This window comes from Oryzias latipes, chromosome 1 (genome assembly GCF_053564925.1).
Source record: "Oryzias latipes strain Hd-rR chromosome 1, Olatipes_Hd-rR_3.1".
NCBI classification, from domain to species: domain Eukaryota; kingdom Metazoa; phylum Chordata; class Actinopteri; order Beloniformes; family Adrianichthyidae; genus Oryzias; species Oryzias latipes.
In genome coordinates this window covers 27,804,260-27,827,435 of record NC_136237.1, presented here as the reverse complement: position 1 = coordinate 27,827,435, position 23,176 = coordinate 27,804,260, and the positions used below count along the sequence as shown (strand labels likewise).

Genomic DNA, 23,176 nt, shown 5'->3' with positions numbered 1-23,176 from the left:
TCATTACTGATGGCAATCTGCATTTACCTCAACCAGTAAAATAATGTATTTTATCATATTTATTTATTAAAAATACTGGTTAGAAAAAAAAGTGGAATGTGAATTTTCAAGTTGTTTACTTTAAAAGCTCTACATCAAATGAATATTACCACAACTACTACTTGTCAGTTACAGCAGTTAAATGTGTAAGATATGTAATATTTAAGATGAGACCACATTAGTGATTCCCATTCAAATTATAGGAACAATATATAGAAGAGTAGTAAACCTTAGCAGTAATTAGATTTAAGATGACCCCCAGTAAACCAGGTCACAACAAAAACCATATAGGTAAATTAGCTAAACAAAAACACAATGAGGAGGTGTATGGAAGGCCTTTTCAACATTCATTTCCTATTACAAGCATTAAACTATTGTTCTTCTTCCACTCAGGATACTTATTTCACCAGTGACCTCCTTAAAGTGTTCAAGGCAATGGGTAAAGGTTAAAATAAGTGGTTGTTTCCTAATTGGCTAACTATAACTTAATAACCAGTTAGATAAAAGTGGAATTTTATCAATGATATATTAAAAAAAGTGTTTGAGGACTTTCCATGTGTTACATTAAAGATCCACTCTGATCAAAAGTGTGTTATTGTTATTTTTAACATGATCTTTTGGCATTTAAGTAGTTATTATGTAGTTGTGTAGTATGTATATGTATATATTTTGCATTTCTGAGTTTTTCTTTATTCAAATCATTGTAAATCAGGAGCAGACGAAAAAAATACAGCTAGAAAAAAAATATGGGAAAGACGTAGGACCTACAACGGCAAGCCACAAGCTCCCTGCTCTGCTCCACTCCGATGCGTCCGCTTGCAGACAGATAGGTCCGTGTACGTCTTTGATTTCCTCGTCTGAGCTGGCATCTGACTTAAAACGGTACAGCTGGAAAGCTCCAATATTGCTCATCATTTTATTGCACCAGTAATGTAAGGTTGGGGTTGTGAGGGGCTGTAAGCTTGGGAGAGCTTCTAAACAGATGGATGACAGGAAGGGGAGGGGCATGCCAATGGTCTTGCCCACAACTTAGAGTGTAATTTCTAATGAACTCCTGCCGCTCTGTAGAAACTATGTTCAAAGAAATAGCAAAGGTTTTTCATTTTGACAGCTAAATCATAATTAAAAGACCACTGGGAATGCTTTCGAAGTGGATCAAAAGCTGGTCGTAATGTGTCTTTAATAAAGCCTTTGATCACACCTGAGCTAACTGCTAAATTTATTGTCAAATACTCTTCACTTGGCTATAATGATCATTTGAGGAAGATTTTTTTCTCAATAATAAGATTTGTGTTTGTCTTGTTTTGATCTTGAGACTGATGAGTGTACATATTCTCCTTCTCTCATCTTAAAGCAGGAAGCAGTGCATTACCTCTCATAATATCCCTCTCTTCATCTTCTACAAGACGTCCCTGTCAGTAGTGCCAGAAGAGAAACAAACACAGCGAGTAAAAGAGTGGGAGGAAGGAGAAGCCGATGGTGAGTAAAAGATCAGCATCTCTTTGATTTCTAACTGAACCTGAGAAGAAGAGCCCCGGCTGAGAAGGGGTTAAAATTTCCCCCGACTGTTGTGCTGGAATTTCAGTAGTAAACCTCAGTGTCAGGAATGTAGACACCTCATCCTGCCACTTCCCTGTAAAAGCAAGGCCCGCCTCAGTGCTGGAGTGCTGCCGAGCCGCCGTGGACTCTGTCACTGTCTCCCTGAAGATGGCAGATCCTGACCAGTTAATGGGTAACAGACATTTGGACGCATCAATCTTGAGGAGTGACAAGGAGTATTAACTCACAAATATACAGACGGCGGGAGCCCGGTGCTGATGCTGTAAACATAGCTTGTTAACAGGAAGCAGACCCTATGCCGCAATAGCACTGAGTGACAGGATCACAGATGGCCAACAACAGCAGCCCTCACTCATTTCTTTCCCTTCGACTCTTTTCTAGTTGAGACATTTGTGCAGCTGATTCTTCCGAGCAGGAATGGTAATTATTCACTCCATTAATCCTTTGCAGTAAAAGAAAGATGCTTTATTGCAGAAGGAGTTCTCTATGAAAAGGGAAATTCAGAGGATTGAAAAATATACAGTGATCATCACAGCAGTCATTCAACACAAAGTCTCAGTTTCTTCAGCTGTTCACTTCTCAGCCAAGTCAACGACAAATGGTGCTCCGAAAACTACTAAATCACATTTTGCAAATCACATGGTGATTGTGCACAACGGGAGAGCAGGTAATTTGGGGACTGACAGCAAAGGGAAAGTGATTTGCAGATCTGACTCATCCATATAAAAGGCAGCATTTGAAGTGCTGAAAACCCCATGGAGAGTGATAAAACATGCCTCTTTAGGTTTCCAGTGAGCCTCCCCAGGTTTGAGATCAGAGACGGCTGATGTCTGTTGCACAGGCGCGTCTTCCAGGCTCGGGAAACATAAAGCCCAATGTGACCTCAGTGTGGCTCCAAACACTCAAAACGAGGAAGAGCGTAACAGTCTGGCGTGCCCTCCCCACCTCCGCCACTTTCCTCCAGCCAGGGTGAAAGCAGCAGTCAATCAGCAGTAAAGCCACCTTGTTGGGGAGGTGGCAAAACTGTTGTTGTGCACTGCTGGAGTTGGGGGGAGATACAAAAGGGAAAACAGTGCTCTAATATGAAGAAGCCCGGCTTTTCAACTACCCATAGGGATAGAAACATGTGGGGACTGTGAACCGAAAACGGTTATTACAGTCTTAATTGCTCGTCGCTTAATTGGGCAAATAGGTAAAAATAAAAAATCAAATGCTTGGTATTTCAGTAAGTGTTGATTCCATAAGTGTTTCCTATAACTATGATAATTAATAGAGTTTTACCTGCAGGAAATGAAAGACAAATTACATAATTGATGGACTCAGTCCTTTTTTTGTTGTAAAAATACAACACAAGCAGCTACAGCTAAAAAAAAAAAAAAACAGCAAAGACCAAAAAAAAAAACAAAAAAAAAAAGCTATATGTCACTCCAGAGGGGAGGTTTTTCCAAAATCAATTAAAATGGAAACTCATATTTTATCTATAATGTAATTAAAAAGAAGAGCACAAAAAGCTCCCCCTTTGATAAAGAAAAGATCATCTGACCTAAACACAGCCTCTCATGCAGAGTTGACCAACGAGCCCCTCTGTTCCCAGTGCCTTTTTACTAATGGCTCCAATCCACATCTATCAGAATTCAGCTTTTTATTAAAACAGCAGAAGAAAGCCAGGGAGCTGTGGCTGAAGTAGCTACATTTTGCATACATTTCATGGAGCCTCCAAAGAGCCACCTTGATTTCTCTGCTTAATTTAGATGCACAATACACACACAGTTTGCTGGTTCTGGGGCTGGTGTGCACATGCAAATCACCGTCTGCTTAACTTGACAGGAGCTGTATGAGCACGTTCGGTCCAGTTATTTCAACGCTGATAGTCTTTATATCCCAAACTACGCCCCCCATCCCTGTCAGTGGTTCCATCTTGGCAACAGCCGACATGTACACACAGACACACACACACACAAACAGTCGCCAATTCACTTCACATAGGCTCTCAGCTGGCCTTCCTCATTCACTTCCCTCTAAAACACACACGCACAGTTTTCTGAAACTTCGACACGTTCCCTCTGCCTCTCTATGGGTGAACCATCATTATCTAGAAAGAGTGCCAGTGTTTGGCCACAGTGTGCCTTCTTCCCAGAGTTGAACCGAGCAGCCGATACATCGGCTGCCGGTGGTGACACGGCTGTCAGAGACATGCCTCATTACAGCTGCTGCAAATGTCAAAGCACTAAAGTAATCACTCACAGCTCTACAGGATGCATGGTCATATGCAGTAGTAATTTATTCAGTGGTAAGAGGGGTTAACAGTTGCAAGTAGGCTATATAAAATTGCTATAATATGAATAAGTATACACTTTACACGTATTTGTTTGAGACACTTTACTAGATGGCTGCATGTTAATGTGACAGCAAATTTACGGGTATTTGCAACAAGTAACAGCATGCAAGCTTGTCTCTGTCTTATACATATACTCATATATTGCTTTGCTGCCAGCTGATTACATTTCATCCTGTTGTCATTGCATGCTGTGGTACAACGGACTGGACAGAAGTCCGTGTGCAAAAATCTTGCTAGTATTTAAAATTACTTATATACAGGTTTGTTTTTTCTCTTTTTTTTGTGTTTTACTCAAAAAGTGTTGATGTTGAAATTAAGTTTCAATCAAAAAAAAAAGGCCAATGATTTCTGGATGAACACCTGCTTGAGTGGAGTGCTCGATGTTCAACTCATCATCTTTTTGACGCTCGCAGACATTTTCACTCATGCTAATAAACAGTCTTCCTTAGATTTATGTCATATCTCAATAGTTTTGCTTCTGATTGTACTATTATAAACATCAAAAATGGTTAGTTTCCTAAAATATTGAAAATCTATGCTTTTTCTTTTAAAAACACCAATAATCCAGGTATGTTTACAGTTTTTAGATTTAGTCAAATGCCATGACATACACAATCATTGACATATATTGTTGTCTTGGTGAATCTACTAAGGCTATAAAGTAAAAGAAATTAGATCTTACAGTGAAGGAAATAACATTGTGCAGCTTCAAATCATCTTTGTTACAAACATTTAGTTTGTTATACAGTAAAAGGGAACAAAAAGGGAACTAATTGGTTGATTAAAAAATATATTTTAAATTTCTTCATTGCTTGACCAATATAGAACAGGCTCATTGATTTAGATAAACAAATAAATGTTCAAATATTGAGTCTTTAAAAGATCATTTCCAGCTGGTATCTAACATTGACCTCAGAAATAATACATATTATATTTATTATTATATATAATATTTATTATAATTGTTGCGCTGGTGAAAGAAAAATAATTAAAATAATTAAAATAACTTGGAAGTACCAATGTTTTATATAGTAAACTCTTTGCTGTCCTTCCAAGCCCTGAGGGATCACTTAAAGACCAACTTTTTGGTGTTTTTAACATGCTCTTGTGGCATTTTTCTGATGATGGAGGACATATATAAAGAAAATTAAGCTCTGGGTATTTCTTTATTTAAATTGTGAATAAGAAGCAGACACAAAAGAGCCTTTTGATAAAGATCTAATTTGTCATGTAGAAGCTACAATCGGCAGACCACAAGCTCCCTGCTCCACTCCATTCTGATGCATCCTCTGATCCACTGGCAAAGAAATTGATTCATGTACATCTTTGTCGACCACGCCAGCAGTCCCGCCCACAACTTAGAGGGGAATTTCTAATGAACGACTGCAGCTCTGCAGAAACTATATCCTAGAAGAGCACCACAGGTTTTTTTTAATTTTGGATAAAAACGGCATAACCATCAAAGACCACTGGGAACGCATTTGAAATAGATGAATAAATGATCATAGTGGAACTTTAATGAACTGAGCCAGGCTGTAAAAAATGTTGTTTTGAAACAAGATTCAATCTTGTCATTTCTTGTCTGCAAAGTTCAACATTTAAAAAAATGAAATAAAACAAGTCTGTGATAAACCGGTCTGTGAAGTGTGGACTTGCGTGTGTGGTCTGATTCAACACATACTCTCTTGCAGTTGATGGTGGGTATGACAGAAACATGTCAGAACAAACACAGTTTTTCCAATGTCCAAACAAAAAGAGCAAGATGTCCAAACAAAAACAACAGAACTGACATGGAGGAAAGAAAAAAAAAAGATTCTGAATTCAGTTTTGCTTTACTTCAAATTGATGGGCGGATGCATCACTTACCTGAAGAGCAGCAGGCACCAAGATGCACTATGGGTAGAAGGTAATGTAGTGGCTTGCGTTGAGATGCTCAGGGCAATGTTGTGCTGGGCAACCCTCAGGCTAACTCTCCATGCAGATGTGACATGACACACAACATCCGTAACTGTCAAGATCATGCACTTCCTGATCCTGAGCAACATTCCCCGATGGCTGAAGCCCCTACAGAAAGATGTGCTGTGCTTCAAAGCAAACAGATTCAGTAATGAAGCACAACAAAACGTTCATGAATTCAGACTCATTTAGCATCAGTGTGATGTCTTGAACAAACAAATTTCAATGTTGTGTATTTACTAATATATGCAAAGTAAATGTTTTTGATGTCACAGTTGTATCAGATTCTGAAGCTTTCAGGACTTTAGGGGGCTGTAGAGAAGCAGGTTTTCTGATTAGAGGAGAATCCATGTCTAAACCTCAGGAGATGAGGTAACTTAAAAGTCAATCATGATTGTGGCTCTATTGTAAAAAAAAAAATATCTTAATATAAAAGGACCCATTTTGGTTTGTTGATGGGATTTGCTGTTAACCCATTAAAGACCCACTGGGATGAAAATTTTGTTCTTCGTGATTTTAACCTGTCCTTGTGGGATTTTGCTGGTGATGGAGGACATATATAAAGAATATTAAGCTCAAAGGGGCATTTCTAAGTATTTCTTTATTCAAATTGTGATGAATCAAAAGCTGACGAAGAAGTGCTGTTTCCAAATAGTGAATTTGTGATGTAGAAAATACACCACAAGCTTCCTTCTCCGCTCTATTCCATGGCATCCACTTGTTGTCACTTGTTGGCATCTGGCCCAAAACTTTCCAGCTGGATAGCTCCAATAGCTTATTGTGTAAACGGTTAACGAGCTACAGTAGTCCAAAGACTGTAACCAATGGAGCTGAAGCTCTGGTGTTAAAGGGTTACACTACAACTAAAACAATTATGTCACTGACCAAGCCACGACCTCCTGTTCCCAAACTGGACACAAACCTGAAAGTACAAATGATGCAGTTTTTAAAAGACCACTGGAGGTTAGCTTCAAATAACCACAACTTCCATGCGTCTCCCATGTTAAAGCTCTCATTTTGTCCAGCCCAATCACCCATTTTCGGCATGCTGTTGGAGTGGATGGAACCAACTCCAATCAATGTGCCCTTTATTGAATGGTTTCAGACTCTTACAAATTATTAGTGCACAACCGTTCATGAGTTGTAAACAGAATTGTTGCATTTCTACAACACCATTTTCCAGCATCAACCCAGGAATATCTCAATAATTGAACTGCATTTCACTTGTTCATCTGTTTCCCCTGTAACCTCATCACTTTTGTCCTTGTCAGACACAGCATTCCCACTAAATTTGATGAAGTTCTTTTTATGCACAAGACGAAAGTGGCAGACAGGACTCCTTGACCAAAGAGTTGACTTGTAATTTATGAAGAAGGAAGGAGAAAGTTTTTGCCGAGCCTCGTGCTGATCAGCAATACAAATGAAGAATTTGGGAGCAAGAGCACAAAGTACAAAAAATTAGGTCCTTGAAATGTTTGCATAACGAGCACCTTCTTGCTGCAGTGGTTCTCTTCTTTTTAATCACCTGCCCTCTCCAGACCACCTACACCCTTGTTCATGATCAGATACAGGACCGACGGGCTGCTGCATGATCCGAGGAATTAATCTGCTAAGCCTGATTGCCATTACCGCCATGCGATTATGCACCTTGATTACCGAGCCCACCCCAAGGACCATGATGTGCCCGGGTGAACATTTCAAAGTTGCGCATAAAATTACGTGGTGATTACCCCACAATAGATCAATTCACATGCGAAGGAGACTGTGTGGCCATATAGACTGTCTCAAGTAGAACTGTGATTATTAATAGGCACTTGAGGTGACCTGCTATCTGAAGCTTGAACCATTAAGACTGCCTGTGATCATTCATATAAGCAAATAAATTCATTTTCATACCTTCTGAAAGTCATTATTGGATTATTGTCGTAGAGGAAGAATTGTTTAGAGTTCAAGGATGCATGAAAAAAAAATACTGAGCTCTTCACAGACAACTTGTCTCTCGCAGGCTGTGGACGTTTAACGACAGCGCAGTTGGAAATAGGCTTGCCACTGAGGATTGCGATATGCTTCACTTATTACCCTGCATCATATAAAACCTGTGGAGGTCAGAATTTTTTTCCTCCACAGTTGACGGAAAGGAACAGGAGAAAAAAATGTATTATTAATGTGCTTAAATAGAAAAATAGAGTGTGTTAATACAGATTTAAGACATTTTCCTTTCCACTCTGATGTCAAATTTGTGTTTATTTTGTTCTTAAATTTAAATTAGTCATCAAAAACCATCCACATTTTGAATTGATAAGATATGAAGGTGAAGTGACGTAGTTTATGGTTTTCTCTATAGACCATACAGACAGACTCACTTGGATAAATAACCAAATGCCAGAGCATTGATGTTAACATATTTGCATTTGTAATGGCCTAGGAAGGATTTAATGGACTTGCTATGCCACCATTCACAGTGATCAACGTTCTTAGAAAGCATAGTTCTTGGTACCCGCCCTGCACAATCACTTAATGGCTTTGGCTGTTTTGCATATCCACAGGAGAAACAAAAACCATAAATGTCAGTCAGGGAAGAAGAAAAAAAACAACAAACTATTGCACATCTTTTGCCTTTATTATAGCTTCAGTTAAAAGGTTTTGCCGTATGGTAAACATCTTCAATAAAGACCGGTGAAAAATGTACCGCTGTTGCAGAAACATCAAGGACCATTTTACAGTATGCAAATGTGAATTTGAGATTGCAGATCCACAATTGCAGAAATTCCATCAGTAGCCAGAGTTCAATACCTCTTCAGTCTTCAAGTATGTGGATAATGGTCACTGTGACTGAACATCGCTGCAATTCAGTCTCATCCATTCCTCACTGGACACCATTTGGCACTAAAACACCCAAAAATAAAAAAAACAGATAGAGAAGGGAATGTGTGCCGATGCCGATTTGGGTCTGCATTACTGTATGAGATGATGAGTGATAGACAGGAGAAGATGGGTACATACTATTCACAGTGTTCCATGTGGCAGCTTGCATTTTCACGCTGGTACAGTATGTTTGTCAGCTACAGGCAACGCAGGCACTTACGCACTGACGTGGGCAAGCATAGTAGTGTTCTGCCAGGCGACTGCGTCACGGGCACATGCATGTCCTGCATACTGCCGTGGAGACCCTCTAGTAAAGCCTTCCAAAGACAGATTGAAAGATCTTGACGCCCAACTATGAAGCAGGCAGCCGCACAGAGGCCGATTTTGAGTTCATTCTTGGTGTTAACAGTCTCCGCTGAAGTAGCATAAAGATATAATACATTTTCAAATTAACTATTCATTATTTTCAAAATGTTCTTTTGTTTGATTAAATCACCTACATCCCCATATCTAGAAAATTTGGAGTAAAAAAAGAGGTACACACAAGTGAAGGAAGAAGAGATTGCTTCACTGACATGACAAGAAATTGGCCCTTTTAACAAGATCACCATGGCACTCAGGGTGTCTACCTCTACATGTGTGCCTTGAGCAAAATGTCCAAAAGGAAACCCTTTAATGTGCCTGAGCCTGATGAGTCACAGGGAGAACAATGCCGTTAGGGCTGCTGCCAGCTTCTACAGGTGGCCTGTTATGAGATGTATTTTGGGAAGTGACACAACCAACTTAGTGTTTTTAAGATTCCAGCACTCAGAAACAGACTGAGTAGAAATAAAGGACACTTTTAAACATCGTAAACCAGACAGAAAACACACCGATTTCAGAAAATGTTTATTTTATTCATAAAGTTTTCATAAAAATACCAACATCAATAATAATTTAAAGTACTGTAGAAAGTGTCTATGTACAAAATCTTGAATTGAACAGTTAATATAACTTAAGGCGCATCAAATAACGTCTTTTTCTTTTCTTTTCTTTTTTTGCAATGGCCTGTTGGTAAAAATTTCACCAACATTAATATATTTTTACTTGTTTTTTTACTAAAGTAAAACATTTTGTGTACAATATTCCCATCAAAAAGACATTACGAGGTCAAACCCTTTCCTTTTCCGACATAAAGTCCACAAAAACTCGCAGCAATGTGTGCTACCTGATTACTTAAAAGCAATGTTTGTGTGATTTGCAAGCCTTTTCCAGCAAATAGAAGTCTGTACATTCAGTTGAAAAGCTGTACCACAACTGGAGTGTGTTCCCTTTAAAATCAGTAATTCAACAATTAAAAAAAAACTCTCATCACACCAAAAATGGGAGGACGTGCAAAGAAAATGTCTCGAAATATCAAAGTTTCACATTTAAAATATTGTTACGAAACAGTAGCCCTCCATAAAAACCAAAAGACCTCATTCATGATTGATTTCACATTTCACTTTAAGAAAAGGACACTAGGAATATACCAGTTTCAAAATATACAGTCTCCTAAAAAAATACAAAGCAGTACAGTGATACAAATCTATTTATTTTTCCATTTATGATAAATCTTTCACAACTGTAATAATCCAAACGATTGGAACACAACACAAAGACTAATGACAGGAAACACTGACGGCCAAAAGAAGGAGAGGAAAAAACAAACGTTTTGTTGTTCAAAGGTGGACAGCTTTATGGTCAAACACCTTTACTGTGAAGCAAAGGAGTAAGCTTAACAGAAGGTTATATTCCAGTCAAATAATAATAATAATTTAAAAAACTAACATAAACATGCATCTTAAGAAATATAGTCTAAACCCATTGCTCTAAGAATGCTAAATGCAGAAAATAAGAATCCTAAATGGAGTTAATAATAACATGGTTCTGTAAGTGCAATCCATCCATGTTCAAAGGCGGATGGATGGAGGAGCTGTCCAGCTGAAGAGGTGCTGAAACTGCAGTCATGCAATGCAGAGCTAAGGTTTGGCTCCACTGAAAAGCAACAAGTCTCTGTGTAGCGGTTCCCCCACTTTGACAACTTGTGCGCGGCTGCGGCAAGAAAGGCAGGAACTGTGCTCCTTTCTCCTCTCTGCTCCTATAAAAACTCTACACATCGTGAGTTGTATTTCCAGACAAAAGCTGCTCAGAGGTTGACTGGTGGTCACCTGGCTTGTCTTCCAAGACGGACAGACCCAGAAGGCCCATAAATGTGCGTGTGTGTGTGCGTGCGTAAATGGACACAGCTCCCGTTCTCATATCCCCTCCGGTAAAGAAAATGGCCACGCGCCGCCGTTCACCTGCGGCTTAATTTCCATTTTCTCCTTTTGCTTCAGGTGCACGCGTCCGTGCCGCTTCCTCTCGTCACTGCGCGCGAAGCGTTTGCCGCACACGTCGCATGAGAACGGCTTCTCGCCGGTGTGAGTCCTGGTGTGGGTGGTGAGGTGGTCGCTCCGACTGAAGCTGCGCAAACAGATGCGGCACTGGAAGGGTTTGTGGCCCGTGTGAATGCGGATGTGCCGGTTGAGCTCGTCTGAGCGGGAAAAGCGCCGGTCGCAGCTCTCCATCGGACAGGTGAAGGGTTTCTCTTTGGCGGGGCCGTGGGAGGCGGCGGGGCTCTTCCTGGCCCGGGGGGGCTTCGTCGGACGGTTGTTGTAACTTTGTGCAAAGGAATCTGGCATCAGGGAAGAGTACAGGAGCGAGTCTATTGTGCTCGGGATGGCTGGTGAGATGTACAAAGAGTCGCATTGGTTGGATGGCTGAGGGGGCTCGGGGAAGGGTTTCATGTTGGAGAGTCCCACTGGGGGTGGGGGGAGGTAATTGTTGTAGAGGGGACTGGAGTAGCTCTGAGAACAGGTGTCGGAGAAACAGGGCTCCTGTTTGATCCCCCCTTCTACTTTAAACTCCATTTCTGGGTTGGCACAGATTGGGTGAAACGTGTCTAAAAGGTCCTTAACATCCACCTGCTGGTCAGGGGGGAAGTCACTGGACATTGGGAATGTCTCCCCTTGGAAAGTTGACTCCAAACACTCAGACTTGCTGAAAGCTCCCCACTCATAGCAGCTGCTCTCAAACTCATTCTTGACCACCACTGGGAACGTGGCAGCTTCCGATTTTGGCTCAGTCTTCTTCGGGTTTGGAGCACGTGGAGACCCGAAGCTGAGCAGGGAAGTGGACGGATCTGGAACTTGGCTGCTGGGCTGATCATCCGTGTATCTCCTGCAATTCTGGTCCGGGGAGTAAACTGGGGGGTTAGGTCCGGAGCAGGTGTAAGGCTGCCTCTTCACGCCCGAGTCCCCAAAACTGTCGTCCCCGCTTTCCAAGGGCGCAGGCGACGGATAAGTTCCCCGACTGTTGCCGCTCTGGTGCACTTCTGAAAGTGGAAGCGTAGAGATGCCCACGATCTCCGTGATCATATTGAGGAGTGTTTCCGTGCTGCACGGCGCTCCCTGAGATGCCTCGACATAAAAACTGCCGGAGTAGGCAAGCGAGGAAGGGGTGTAGGTGTCTTTTGGGCACTCGCATGGGTTGAAGGCAAATTCCGAGTTTGAAGCCTCGGTTTTGAGGGCAGCGGGGGCTCCTTCTGTTAAATCAGAAATGAGAGAGGGGGGGGGGGGGGGGGGGGTTAAAACTTTGTCAGTGCGCCTGTTCACAATGTGAAGTCAAATGGAATGCGTTACATAAACATTTGTGCGTATTTTGACGCACAGGTGACACTGAACAAAGCTGATAGTGGCACTCAAGTGTTAAATCTCCCATGCAATGTTGTTTAACATTTTATCATTTTCATGCATGAAGATCCATGGTGCTGAAACTCACCGTGGCCGAACTGGGCAGGTACTCCCCGTTCTCCATCGACGTACACCTCCTGGTTATCCTTCCGCGCAGTGTTTTCCATCAACGAGGAACTGCTGCAGTTCTCGAATTGGGGGTGGAAAGAATCTTTCGAATTCAAATCCATATTGTTCAACATAATGATGCACTTAGAAGTCCGTGCGTCCCAGGGAAAAAGGTAAAAGGGAAATATCAAACAGCACCGGTTTTCTTTATCACCCCTCTCTGCTGATGGCTTTTAATAAATGATCCAGATGATCCGAAATGACTTTTTTGTTTGTGTTTGTTTAAAAAAATAAAAAATAAGGATAATCCTTTTCGTCCCTGCTCCTCGGTTGGTATTTGCTTGCTGTGGATTTCACAGCAGCGACTTCCCCTTTCTCTCCTTATATACACTTTGGCAGCTCCCTCAGCCCTCCTCCCCATTCATCAGCTCCAGTGAGAGGATTCCCCGCTGCGTGTAAACTTCATGCCCATATATGGACAGAGGATGTGACGGAGTCCCGTCCTCTCCAAAAATCCTTCCCCTCCTCCCAGACTGGAGAGATGGAGACTGACGTTGCAACAAGTGGCGATCAATGCAGAGCGCCGCTCCTGTCCACATTAAACGCTCGTTTTCCACACAAAATACTGGTTTAAGTGGATGCCACAGCTTTTTTTAGTGGCAAAACTAACATTTTCTGTGCGTTTAAAATGAAGCAGGAACAAATGTTTGGGGAAAAACGAGATATTGTGGAAAAAAAGGACACCTAACAAGTATTTGTTTTTAGCTTCTTTTAACCTTATTTGAAAAGCAAATACAATTAAATAAAACATTTAGCAGATGTTTTTTTTTTAAAAGATTGGAGAATGTAAGGTTTAAACGTCAAATACATGAAAAATCAAATTTTGATGCAAATATGTTTTATAAATATCTGCAAGGCTGGATACAGGCATGGGGAATGCCAATATCCAGCCCCCCACCACCACCACCTAAAAAAAAGATCTGATGGCCTCAAAAATCCATGATTAACTAAGAAATTAAAAATGACAAAAAAAAAAAACACAGAAAAAACAAAAATAAATATAACGTAAGGATGGACAGTCAGACAGATAAACAAACATGCATAAAAGGAAAAATGTAGCTTTAGCAGTGTCCTGCCTGTGCCTGTCCCAAGCCCGGTAAATGTAGAGGGTATATGTCAGGAAAAGCATTCAACATAAAACGTATACGACTTAGATATATGGATAGATTAAGTGATTTGATGATGGTATGCATTTTAGGGGCTATGACAGCCCATACTCTCAGCACACCCAGACTAATGGTTCACATGCACCCCACAGTGCATGTAGCCATAGCTGACTTAATCTTGGTCTGAATGTCTTACAGTTTAGCAGAAAAATGAAGCAAGACAACATGTGTAGTGTCTCCTTCGGAATACAATCTATAAATATCAACATTTTCTTTTTGTCAAAGATACATTTGAGAACCATCTGCATTGCATTTCTTTCAACTCCACTCATCCTGTCTTTTTCTGTTCTCCAGACTGCAAGGTCTGGATCTGTTTTGTTTCCTTTCTTTCCAGCACTCTTCCAGTCAGCTCACAGTTTAAATTTACTGTCTCAAATTCATTTACCCTCGAGGTTGCAGCTGGAGATGATGGTGGCTTTTACGCTCGAGGCGAGCAACTGCAAAGCCCAGTCTGAACGAACTCCTGGCCTTTAAAAGCATGGAAGGGAGTCGATAACACCCCTGAGGTGTTCAGTGGTTGAACCCAACTGTTCACATGACATTTCAACCCCCAAAGCATTTTTTCCCTCCTTTTCTATTTCGCATCTGTTGCTGGGTGCACACTGTGGTCACACTTCCTATTACAAAAAGTCGATACTCTTTCATAGGACGTTGCTGTCTGCAGCAGACCTCTGGCTCTGGCTGGAGGTTCAGGACCATGGACAGCGCCGGCGCCGCATTCAGCGTGTAAACACACATGAACCAGGAGGACGCACAAAAGCCTTTCCTTTTTGACTTCATCCTGAATGCTTCCTGTAGATCTGTTCTCTGCTGAACAGTCTTATTAAATCCAACAACGAAACCACACATAGGTGTGCAGAAAATCCTCCTAAAATGAACACAACGGAACACAAAAATCCTGTTTTTTTTAATCAATTTTTATTTATAATTACATACTATAGCAGACAATCTTTTGAAAGAATACAATTTATACAGCATTTGATCAACTCTTAAATTTTTAACTTCAATGTAAATAGAAAAGTTCTTCCATAAGTGAAACTACCTCTTCTGTGACCAACCATTAGTTTCAAGACAGCTTTTTGACTAATTTCAGCCTTTGCTTTCCTTCACCAGGTCTGACAGAAATTCAGCAGACATTTTAATGACTGATGTATGGCACAGATGACCCGGTTCCATCCATAAATGCTGCTGTACGTATATAATCATGATATAATGGTCTGACACTGATGTGGTTGTTTTTTTCTGTTTATTTTTCTATGTTAACCTTTCTCTCTTGATCTGACATGAAAATGAAAATATGCGCTTTTAAGTTTGTGCACGCTTATGTTTCAGGCTCTGACATGTGCTGGTTGGCGGGTATTCTTTCAAAACATCAAATTCATGGAAATATTTGTCACAAATAATCCTCACTCTATAAGTAATATGAAAGTAAACGCTTACTAATAGGGGAGGATTAGCTTTATACTGGGGAGGAGACAACACACAATAAACAGTTTATCAGGGTGGCTGTTTATATTTATTCTCTGAAACGTTTTAAAAAATAAAAGACTTCTTTGGATTGGAAAATGTATAGAAACCATTCGTTTGATGCATTACAAAACAAACACACTAAAAATCTAATGGTTATAAATAACCCAATTGGGTTGTTTTTAACCCCACTACAAGGTTAAAAAGGGACTAAATTATTTATGGGTTATTTTAACTATGGAAGACAAAAAAACTCAGGAAAAAAACATAAATTTGGTTAAAATGAAGCCACTATAACTCAAAAAATTAGTATTGCTCCAAAAAGTAACCCAAAGACATATCCCAACATGAATAACCCAGAAGGAGTAAATGTTTTAAGAGTGCAAGCCCACACTCAAAAAAAAAAAAAAACCAGAGATTACATCCATGTTTTAGAAAGGTTTAACTCTTAATTAGAAGCTTGTAAAATTCCAAATACTCTCTACAGTTTTGTCTTTCTGATAATAAAAATGGTTAAAATTAGATATGCCTTTTATGACAACACTAAAGCTGCCCAGGATTCTTACAATAGGGGTGAATATAGTCCAATACAACTCGGCAAAGCTGAATTTTATAAACCAGAATTTTTATTGTGTTCACATAAAACCTTTATAAAAACTACATACAAAGATTTTTGGTGTAGAATCATTGACTGGTTCTAACAGATTAAAACAACTTTTGACTCTAAGTGGAGAAGAAAAGGCTGTGTCTAGTCCCGCACTATTGCAGATAAACATTATAAACAGCTTGCTCATACCAGTCTACACAAATACTATGTTATTTCCATCAATAATGAGCCTCAGAAAATGTATCAAAGGATCTCTAAGTTGCTACGCTGTCATCTTTTTAAGGCAAGGTATGATAATAGCATATGAGGTCTTTTGCTGCAGCTGTGACATTCTCCGGAACAAATCGTTTTCACCTCTGCCGTGCACTCTAATTCCAGCCCCAAAGATGTTTAGCTTTGAGGAACTGCCTTCAAGTAATCCAGAATCTATTAACACCAATCTGATCACACAGAGTTCAGATCATGGGATGCTGTTATGATAACTGCAGTGTGGCTAACCTCCCCTCCATAAAATGTCATTGACTAAGTAATGGATTTACGTAATGTTAGCACTTACTGACATTTCAGTGCCAGGCCGGTGTTGTACAAGTTTTTTTTTTCTTTTAACAGAAAAACGGCTTTTGTTTAATTTCTGAATATTTAAGGAGACAAAATGATGGTATTTCTGAGGGAATTCTGAGATAATGCCAAGAAAGCCAAGTCTACATTAAATAAGAAAATTGACTTTGGCAGAAGTTTACAGTGTAAGGCATTAAATATTGTTTTAATTATTCCAAAGGAACCCAAGGTGACATCATTGTAACAAAAAAACATATGTGTTCCACTTGTTTTGTGGTATTAATTCACATAATTTTATTTTGAAGGAAAAATTGGTCTCCGTTCTTATTGGTTAAAGCATACCTTAGTGAGATGAAGCGGTAAACATACTTAATGTCTATTAAAATTAGCACAAAAAGCAGGTTCTACCAATCTGTAAAATATTTTTGTGACTTGTCAAACCTCATTTTTATTAGGAAAGAAAAACATATTTGAAGGTTAAACTGTTGTAAAAATGCATTTTTATAGTGGAGAAGTCCTTGTGCCACAAAGAAAAGTAGCCTGTGTCTGTGTCACTGTAGCCCACTGACCTTGGTATTTTCAGGTTCAGTTCTGGACAGGGAGTGGGAGGTAGAGGGTTTTTTTGCAGGTGGAAGGGGAAGGAGCAGCAATGAGTGACAGTCTGTGAGGCTGTAAAGCATTGGAAAACATGAATGTCTTCTTACATTTTAGCTCTTAATACTTTTAATTAAAAATCTACATTTTTCTGCTTTACTGAGAGTCCAGCAAAAAAACTAAAAAAATAAACCAAAAATCATTTAAGTAACGATAAATTTAAACTAAAAAAAACTAAACATTTAAAAACACTGTTGTTTTTTTGTTTTTTTTAAAGGAAATGAACTGAAGCATGCTTTAGACTGATGTTACGTAACAAAACTATTTTTTTATCGTGTTATTAGGGGACCACATTATATTTGATCAGTGCTTTAGGATTAGGGGTGTAACGATTAAATGACTTAAACGATGAATCGATTTATATTCCTATGATCTTACCAGATCAATCACAGTAGCAAGTACCATCACAATACACAACATATGTTGGCAGCAAAAGATAATCAATCTATCATTCCAGTCCAATGTGTGGAAATACTTGACATATGACCATGCAGTTTGGTAGAATGTTCTAATAATGTTCCCTTTGGATTATTTTTTTAGGTGGAAAAACCCCAGTAAAAAAAAAAAAAAAAAAAAAGGAAAAACCCCAGTGGGCTCAACTTTAAGAAACTAAAATGTGAATGGATTTGCCACTAATTCTTGTTTACTTGTTTGTTTGAACATATATTTAATTTACAATTGATTATCTTGCAAGATATACAAGGAATGGGGGAAAATGTACCTACTGTTTAGTACCCAGGTATTTATCTCTAAATCACTTGTTACACCCCTGTCTATTTGCTTGTAAAAGGATGTAACATAAAGGTTAAAAGGAACAAATGAAATACCTAAACGACTCAAAAACTCTCACATACAAACCCAGGCTGAAAAATAAACTGGGAATGTGTTCACAGAAAAACTCAAAACTACACAGAACAACAAAACGGGGGTCCAACAGATGATGTGGCAGTATTTAAACCCTGAGCTGGACGTCCTCAGCCACTCAGGCGTTCCGAACAATTTGGGCTCCAATCTGCACACAATCTAGAAGGGGAAGACAAAGAAAGATAGAACCTCCCACTGCAGCAGAAAACAAAAGAAAACCGGGAAGGGGGTCTAAGGGCAGGGATGCCAGTTTAGTTTAGTCTGTTTAGTTAAAGTTTTAGTATTATTCTATTGAATTCTATGCATTTATGATCCTTTTTGATTGTATGTTTACCTTACAATTACCAGTACGAAGCCCACTGAGACGACTGTTGTTGTGAATTTGAGCTATATAAATAAAATTGAATAGAATTGAACTGAATGGAAGAAAACAGAGACGGAAAAACATTCCAAAAAGTTCACCAAAAAAACAATATGACAGCCACAGCCGTAACAGTCACACTGGTGGAGTTTTTGGCTAAAGATGTCCTGGATCGATTTCAGGTCAGTGAATCGGATCGAATCTTATTGTTCAAAATGAACCACGTCATCAACAAATTGTTGTTAAAATGAATCATAACACGCCCATTTAAGATGGATAAATTTGACTTTAGGACTTCTGAAATGTTTCTTGTTGCCAACCAATGAGAAGCTTCATCTCATGCATGGATTTAAAAGGAAAATTCAATTCAGCGAGCAGAGAACTTCCTCTCCTTCTTTGTATAGAACCAGTGTGAAGTCTGGACTGCAAGACTGAGCTAAAGAATTTCACCCATTATTACTCAAAAATGTGTTTGATATCTAAAGTATTGCTCCTGAATGTCTCAACGTTTGGCACTCTGTCAACCAACCATGCAGCCCACACTGTTTTAGGGTAAATAATAAAGAACCTGGAATTCCACTGAGATGCAGAGGCTGCTCACTAAAAAAAAAACAAAAAACAGGCAAATTTGAGAAGTTATAAACCAAATGCACTACCAGACCTCCAAAGAAAATCATTTAAAGGAAAGCATGCTTTTGCCAGCATCCTGGAAGTAATTAAATGAATGTAAATCACAGGCCTACAGCAGACTCATTTACATTTAGCCTCTGGTGCTGTGCTGCACTTTTGATTAATGTCTCGCGAAGAACATTTTTTTGGATCAATACTAGTAAAGCCAGGCCTGAACAGAGCCTGAGAAATCTGTGTGCCTCCCCCAAATCACATTCTGACATGTCTCACAGCCAAATCTCCCCCTGAAGGCGTTAGATGAGGGAACATCTTCAATCTAAACCTGAACACAATGAGGCCCAGAAGAAACCGCAAAAATGGATTCGAAGAGCTAAAACCTCAGAAACCTCTGCCGGAAACACGACTTTCTATAAATATGAGATACTCGCCTCGGCTGCCAAGTTCGTTATTTTCTCTCTGCCTGACTCTCCCTTTCTGTCATGTTGGGCTCTGCATGGTTATATATACTGCATCACCATTCAAACGCTGGGCAATAGAAAGGGAGGGGAAAAAATAAGAAAAATAAAAGAGGCGGAAGCGTGGTGCTTCCATTGGAGGAGCATCTCTCACCGGCTCCTCTCTTCCTAACCCACTCCCTCTGAGAGTGGGAGTGGGTTAGGGAAGCCCAGTACCAGGCCCCGATGCTGCTACCGCTGCTGCTGATGCTGCTGCTGGTGTGGCAGGTTTCCCGTGCGATCCAAAAATACTTTCACGCTCGCCCACTTTGGTCCCCAGCCGCCTGTACTCTTTGCTTCTACAACAGGGATGGGTGAGAATCATACTCAGCTCTCTGATCGTGATTGCGGAATGCCCCGGTGTTTTTGTAACCATGCCCCCAGACTCCTCCACACACAGTGCACTCCGCACGGCTCCTACCTTGCCCTCTTCTCTTCTCTGCTCGATCCATGCTCGCAGCGCTCTCCCGGTCCATTTTTTTTGGATCTGCTCCAACTGCTGCACCTGGTGTTACCTAACTGCTTGGCCATTTTTCGAAGATGCATAATATTTCTTCTTTTTTTTAATGATCTGATGACTGTTTTGAGACATTCAAATGGAAAAAAAGAAGAAGGAAAAAACACCCCAGTTATTAACGCTGGATTGCAGCAGAGTCAAACATACATCAACATTTACTCTAAAGCTCAATAAACATCCACTATCACAAACAGCATGGGACTAATTGCACACACTTTTGACCAGCAGAAGTTAACAGGTCTGCATATTCTGGTCTCTGACTCATCTGCACCCACACTAATTTCTATTTGCTGCTCTTTCTCATAACCGAATGACAATGTTTATGAAAAGATGTGTTATTAATTAGTGAGCATTGTTTTCATCACCGCTGCAGCTGATGCCGCTGTTACACTAAAAAGCCATGCAAACAGATCCAAACAAATAGCCATAAGAGTAGACATGTGAGGAAACAGATGAAGAATGTTAAGAGCTTGCAGCTAACAAAAGTAACTATGGAAACGGCCAGCTCTACATTGCACTAGCTTCCACAGCTCTCTCCAGAAACAAAAACTGTTGGGCTAAGAGCGAATCAGGTAAAGACAAAAGATCCCGGGTGAACCTATTTATAGTGGGCCTTACATAACATACATAGACCTATGTTGGCTGAGGCAAGTTTGGCACTAAACGCTTTGCTTCGAGGAGGGTAACAGCAGGCTGTGTGGAGAGTGTTTACATCCTGGAGCAAAATTTCACAGCAACACATTAGGTAGAAACAACCATCAGTGTGGATCATGATGCTCACCGCTTCCAAACAGGGAGTCAGTCTTGGTGTCCTGATGCCACTATAGTGTCAAAGACAGAGTTCCTTAAAGAGGATTAAATAACTCAGCTTGAGGAAAACGCACACACAAAACAAGTGACAAAATGAACATTACGGCTGGTCAGTCTGGCTGTGCTGATTCTTCACATGGACACACATTGACCTGATGTGGCCCCTGACATCTGTGCTGAGACAATATAAAATATAGAGACCGTGTGAGAGCCGCAGGAACGGTGTAATGCACGAACAGCCATCACAGAGAAATACAGCCTGCCAACATATCTTAAATCCAAATTGAGCCATTAGCATAATTATCCTCTTATACTACTTTAATTCCAAGTAGCTCTCCATTGAAAGTAAAATGATAGCTAAGTTGTATTGAAAAAGCCACTTTTCCACTCACAAATGCCTTATTAATTAGCTCCCTCTAGCATACCTGCCCGGTAATTACATTCAATACAGCAGTCAGCACTGGGAGCTGGGGGCCACACCGAGACAACTTTATAATTACTCCGCACATTTATCATCATTTCAAAGTGTAAAGAGGAAAAACGTGGACATTGTTTGAGATTCCTGTCCAGAGCGCTCACCTGTCACCCAGCAGACTTATAGGAGATCATGTTTAGGATGGGATAACATGATATGCAAATGACCACTGACTCATCTGTTTATTATTCAGTCGCATTAGTTAGCTCTGGTGTTTAGCTATTATCCCATCTCCCTGTGAAAAAAGGGTCTTGGGTGAGGGGGATGGATTGCGCAGTGAGTGCTTTAGTCACACAGATCGTCCTCACTCTTCAAAGAAATAAATGCATTTTTTCTTTTTCTTTTTTGACTGCGGTTGTATTGAGGGGATGTGGAATCTATTTCCTCTGAGAGGAGCAACACAAGGCAGAGGATATGGCTCATCTGTGCCCCAAATCCCTGGATCCTTTGCTCTGCGTTAGCAGGTCACAGAGGTCAAACAATGATTTTGAGTCTCCTACAGGTGTGCCAAAAGCACAGATTTCATTTTGTTATGGCAAAAACTTGCTTTGGGAGGGGGGGTCAATACTGATTGCATATATTATTTCCGCAAAACAAATGTTTTTGCAGCTTTTTGCAGACACATTTCGTTTTTTTTTAACAATCTTTACAGAGGCCTTGTTGATCATAATGTCCACATTTGTTGGACATGGAAAAATCTCCAACTGTAGATTGCAAGGCATCTGGTAAAACCACCAGCTTCACAGCCTATCTGCTGTTCTGCTAACAGAGTCCCTATTTTTAGCCACACAACCTTACAGCACCATGCCTTTCCCTTCAACTATACAACTGCGCATCTAACCCATTCAAAGGATTTCTGAAAAGTCTACAGGCTGGAATCCAGCGGTCATGTACACATGCCGAGTGCCCGCATCAGTGATCTCAGTACCAGCTTTTTGTGTTCTCTGGAAAAATTATTAACAGGAACGCTGCTACTGTATGCCCCAGAGTGAGATTGTATGCCAGCATATGTCAAGGAGTGAAAAGAATTTGCCATCAATGTACTTCATGCCTTTTGATGTGGGGTAATTAAGCACCAGGCTCTCACACAACAACTGCGCTCCATGGAAACCGTGAAGAAAAAAAAAAAAAAAGGAAAAAAAATTGACGTCAGCTAGAGGCCTTCAAATGTGCCATTTGAAAAAGGAAAAATGATACGGCTGTTGTACTTAAGGTCACAGTGCTGCAGCTCCCGTCTGCTTTGAGTGACAGAAAAGGCGACGTCTCTATTGCACATGACAGGGCTGACTAAAAGCTACTTCAATACTTTTTTATCACCTGGAGAACAAGAGAGCTGCAAACAGAAAATAAGGCTCTTTAGGGTTGTTAATGTTCAGTGATGCTCCAGGTTCATCGCTGCACTATGCTGGGCTGATAAAAGATATTTACCAGTGTACACTGAATTGTTAGAACATTTTAGAAGAGATCCTGGTTTGACTTTATTGAAATGGAATAGGTGCTTCTTTAAAAATGTCATTCATTAAAACAATGAAAACAAATAAGGGCCGTGGAATTTTCTGTGTGGGTTCCTAATACTAACCAAAACACATGTAACGGGTCGCGTATTTAAACCATAAAACCCAAGTATTTTCTTCTGGGGTTTTACAGTTAAGTTGTTTTTCCTGTTTTAGGTAGCTGCAATAAAAATAACAAAATAAAAAAATTGATTTTTTTTTTAAATTTGTTTTTATTAAAAGAGCAGCCAAATTGGACCCTGTGGGTTTGCCAGTTTAAAGATTCCACAGCTCATTTATATTCTCATCCATTTTTTCTCTTTCGGGGTGACGGGGCTGCCGGAGCCTATCCCAGCCACTTTCGGACAAGGCAAGAGATATCCTGGACAGGTCGCCAGTCTG

At 40.2% G+C, this 23,176-nt stretch overlaps 1 protein-coding gene across 1 annotated transcript; it reads right to left on the bottom strand.

Annotated features, from left to right (window-relative positions):
* Window positions 1-9,631: 9,631 nt before the first annotated feature.
* On the bottom strand, window positions 9,632-12,966 carry LOC144994498 (uncharacterized). The gene is made up of 2 exons (XM_078952466.1): window positions 12,599-12,966; window positions 9,632-12,362 (listed from the first exon to the last, which is right to left on the bottom strand). The coding sequence occupies exons 1-2, from the start codon at window positions 12,750-12,752 to the stop codon at window positions 11,035-11,037; spliced, it is 1,482 nt and encodes a 493-aa protein (XP_078808592.1). The 5' UTR covers window positions 12,753-12,966; the 3' UTR covers window positions 9,632-11,034.
* Between the last annotated feature and the right edge of the window lie 10,210 nt (window positions 12,967-23,176).

Bases quoted from the DNA above. Each gene is read 5' to 3' on its own strand.
- LOC144994498 (XM_078952466.1), bottom strand. From the start codon at position 12,752: ATGTTGAACAATATGGATTTGAATTCGAAAGATTCTTTCCACCCCCAA. The intron at 12,363-12,598 runs GTGAGTTTCAGC...CTGATTTAACAG, and splicing joins ACCTGCCCAGTTCGGCCACG to AAGGAGCCCCCGCTGCCCTC.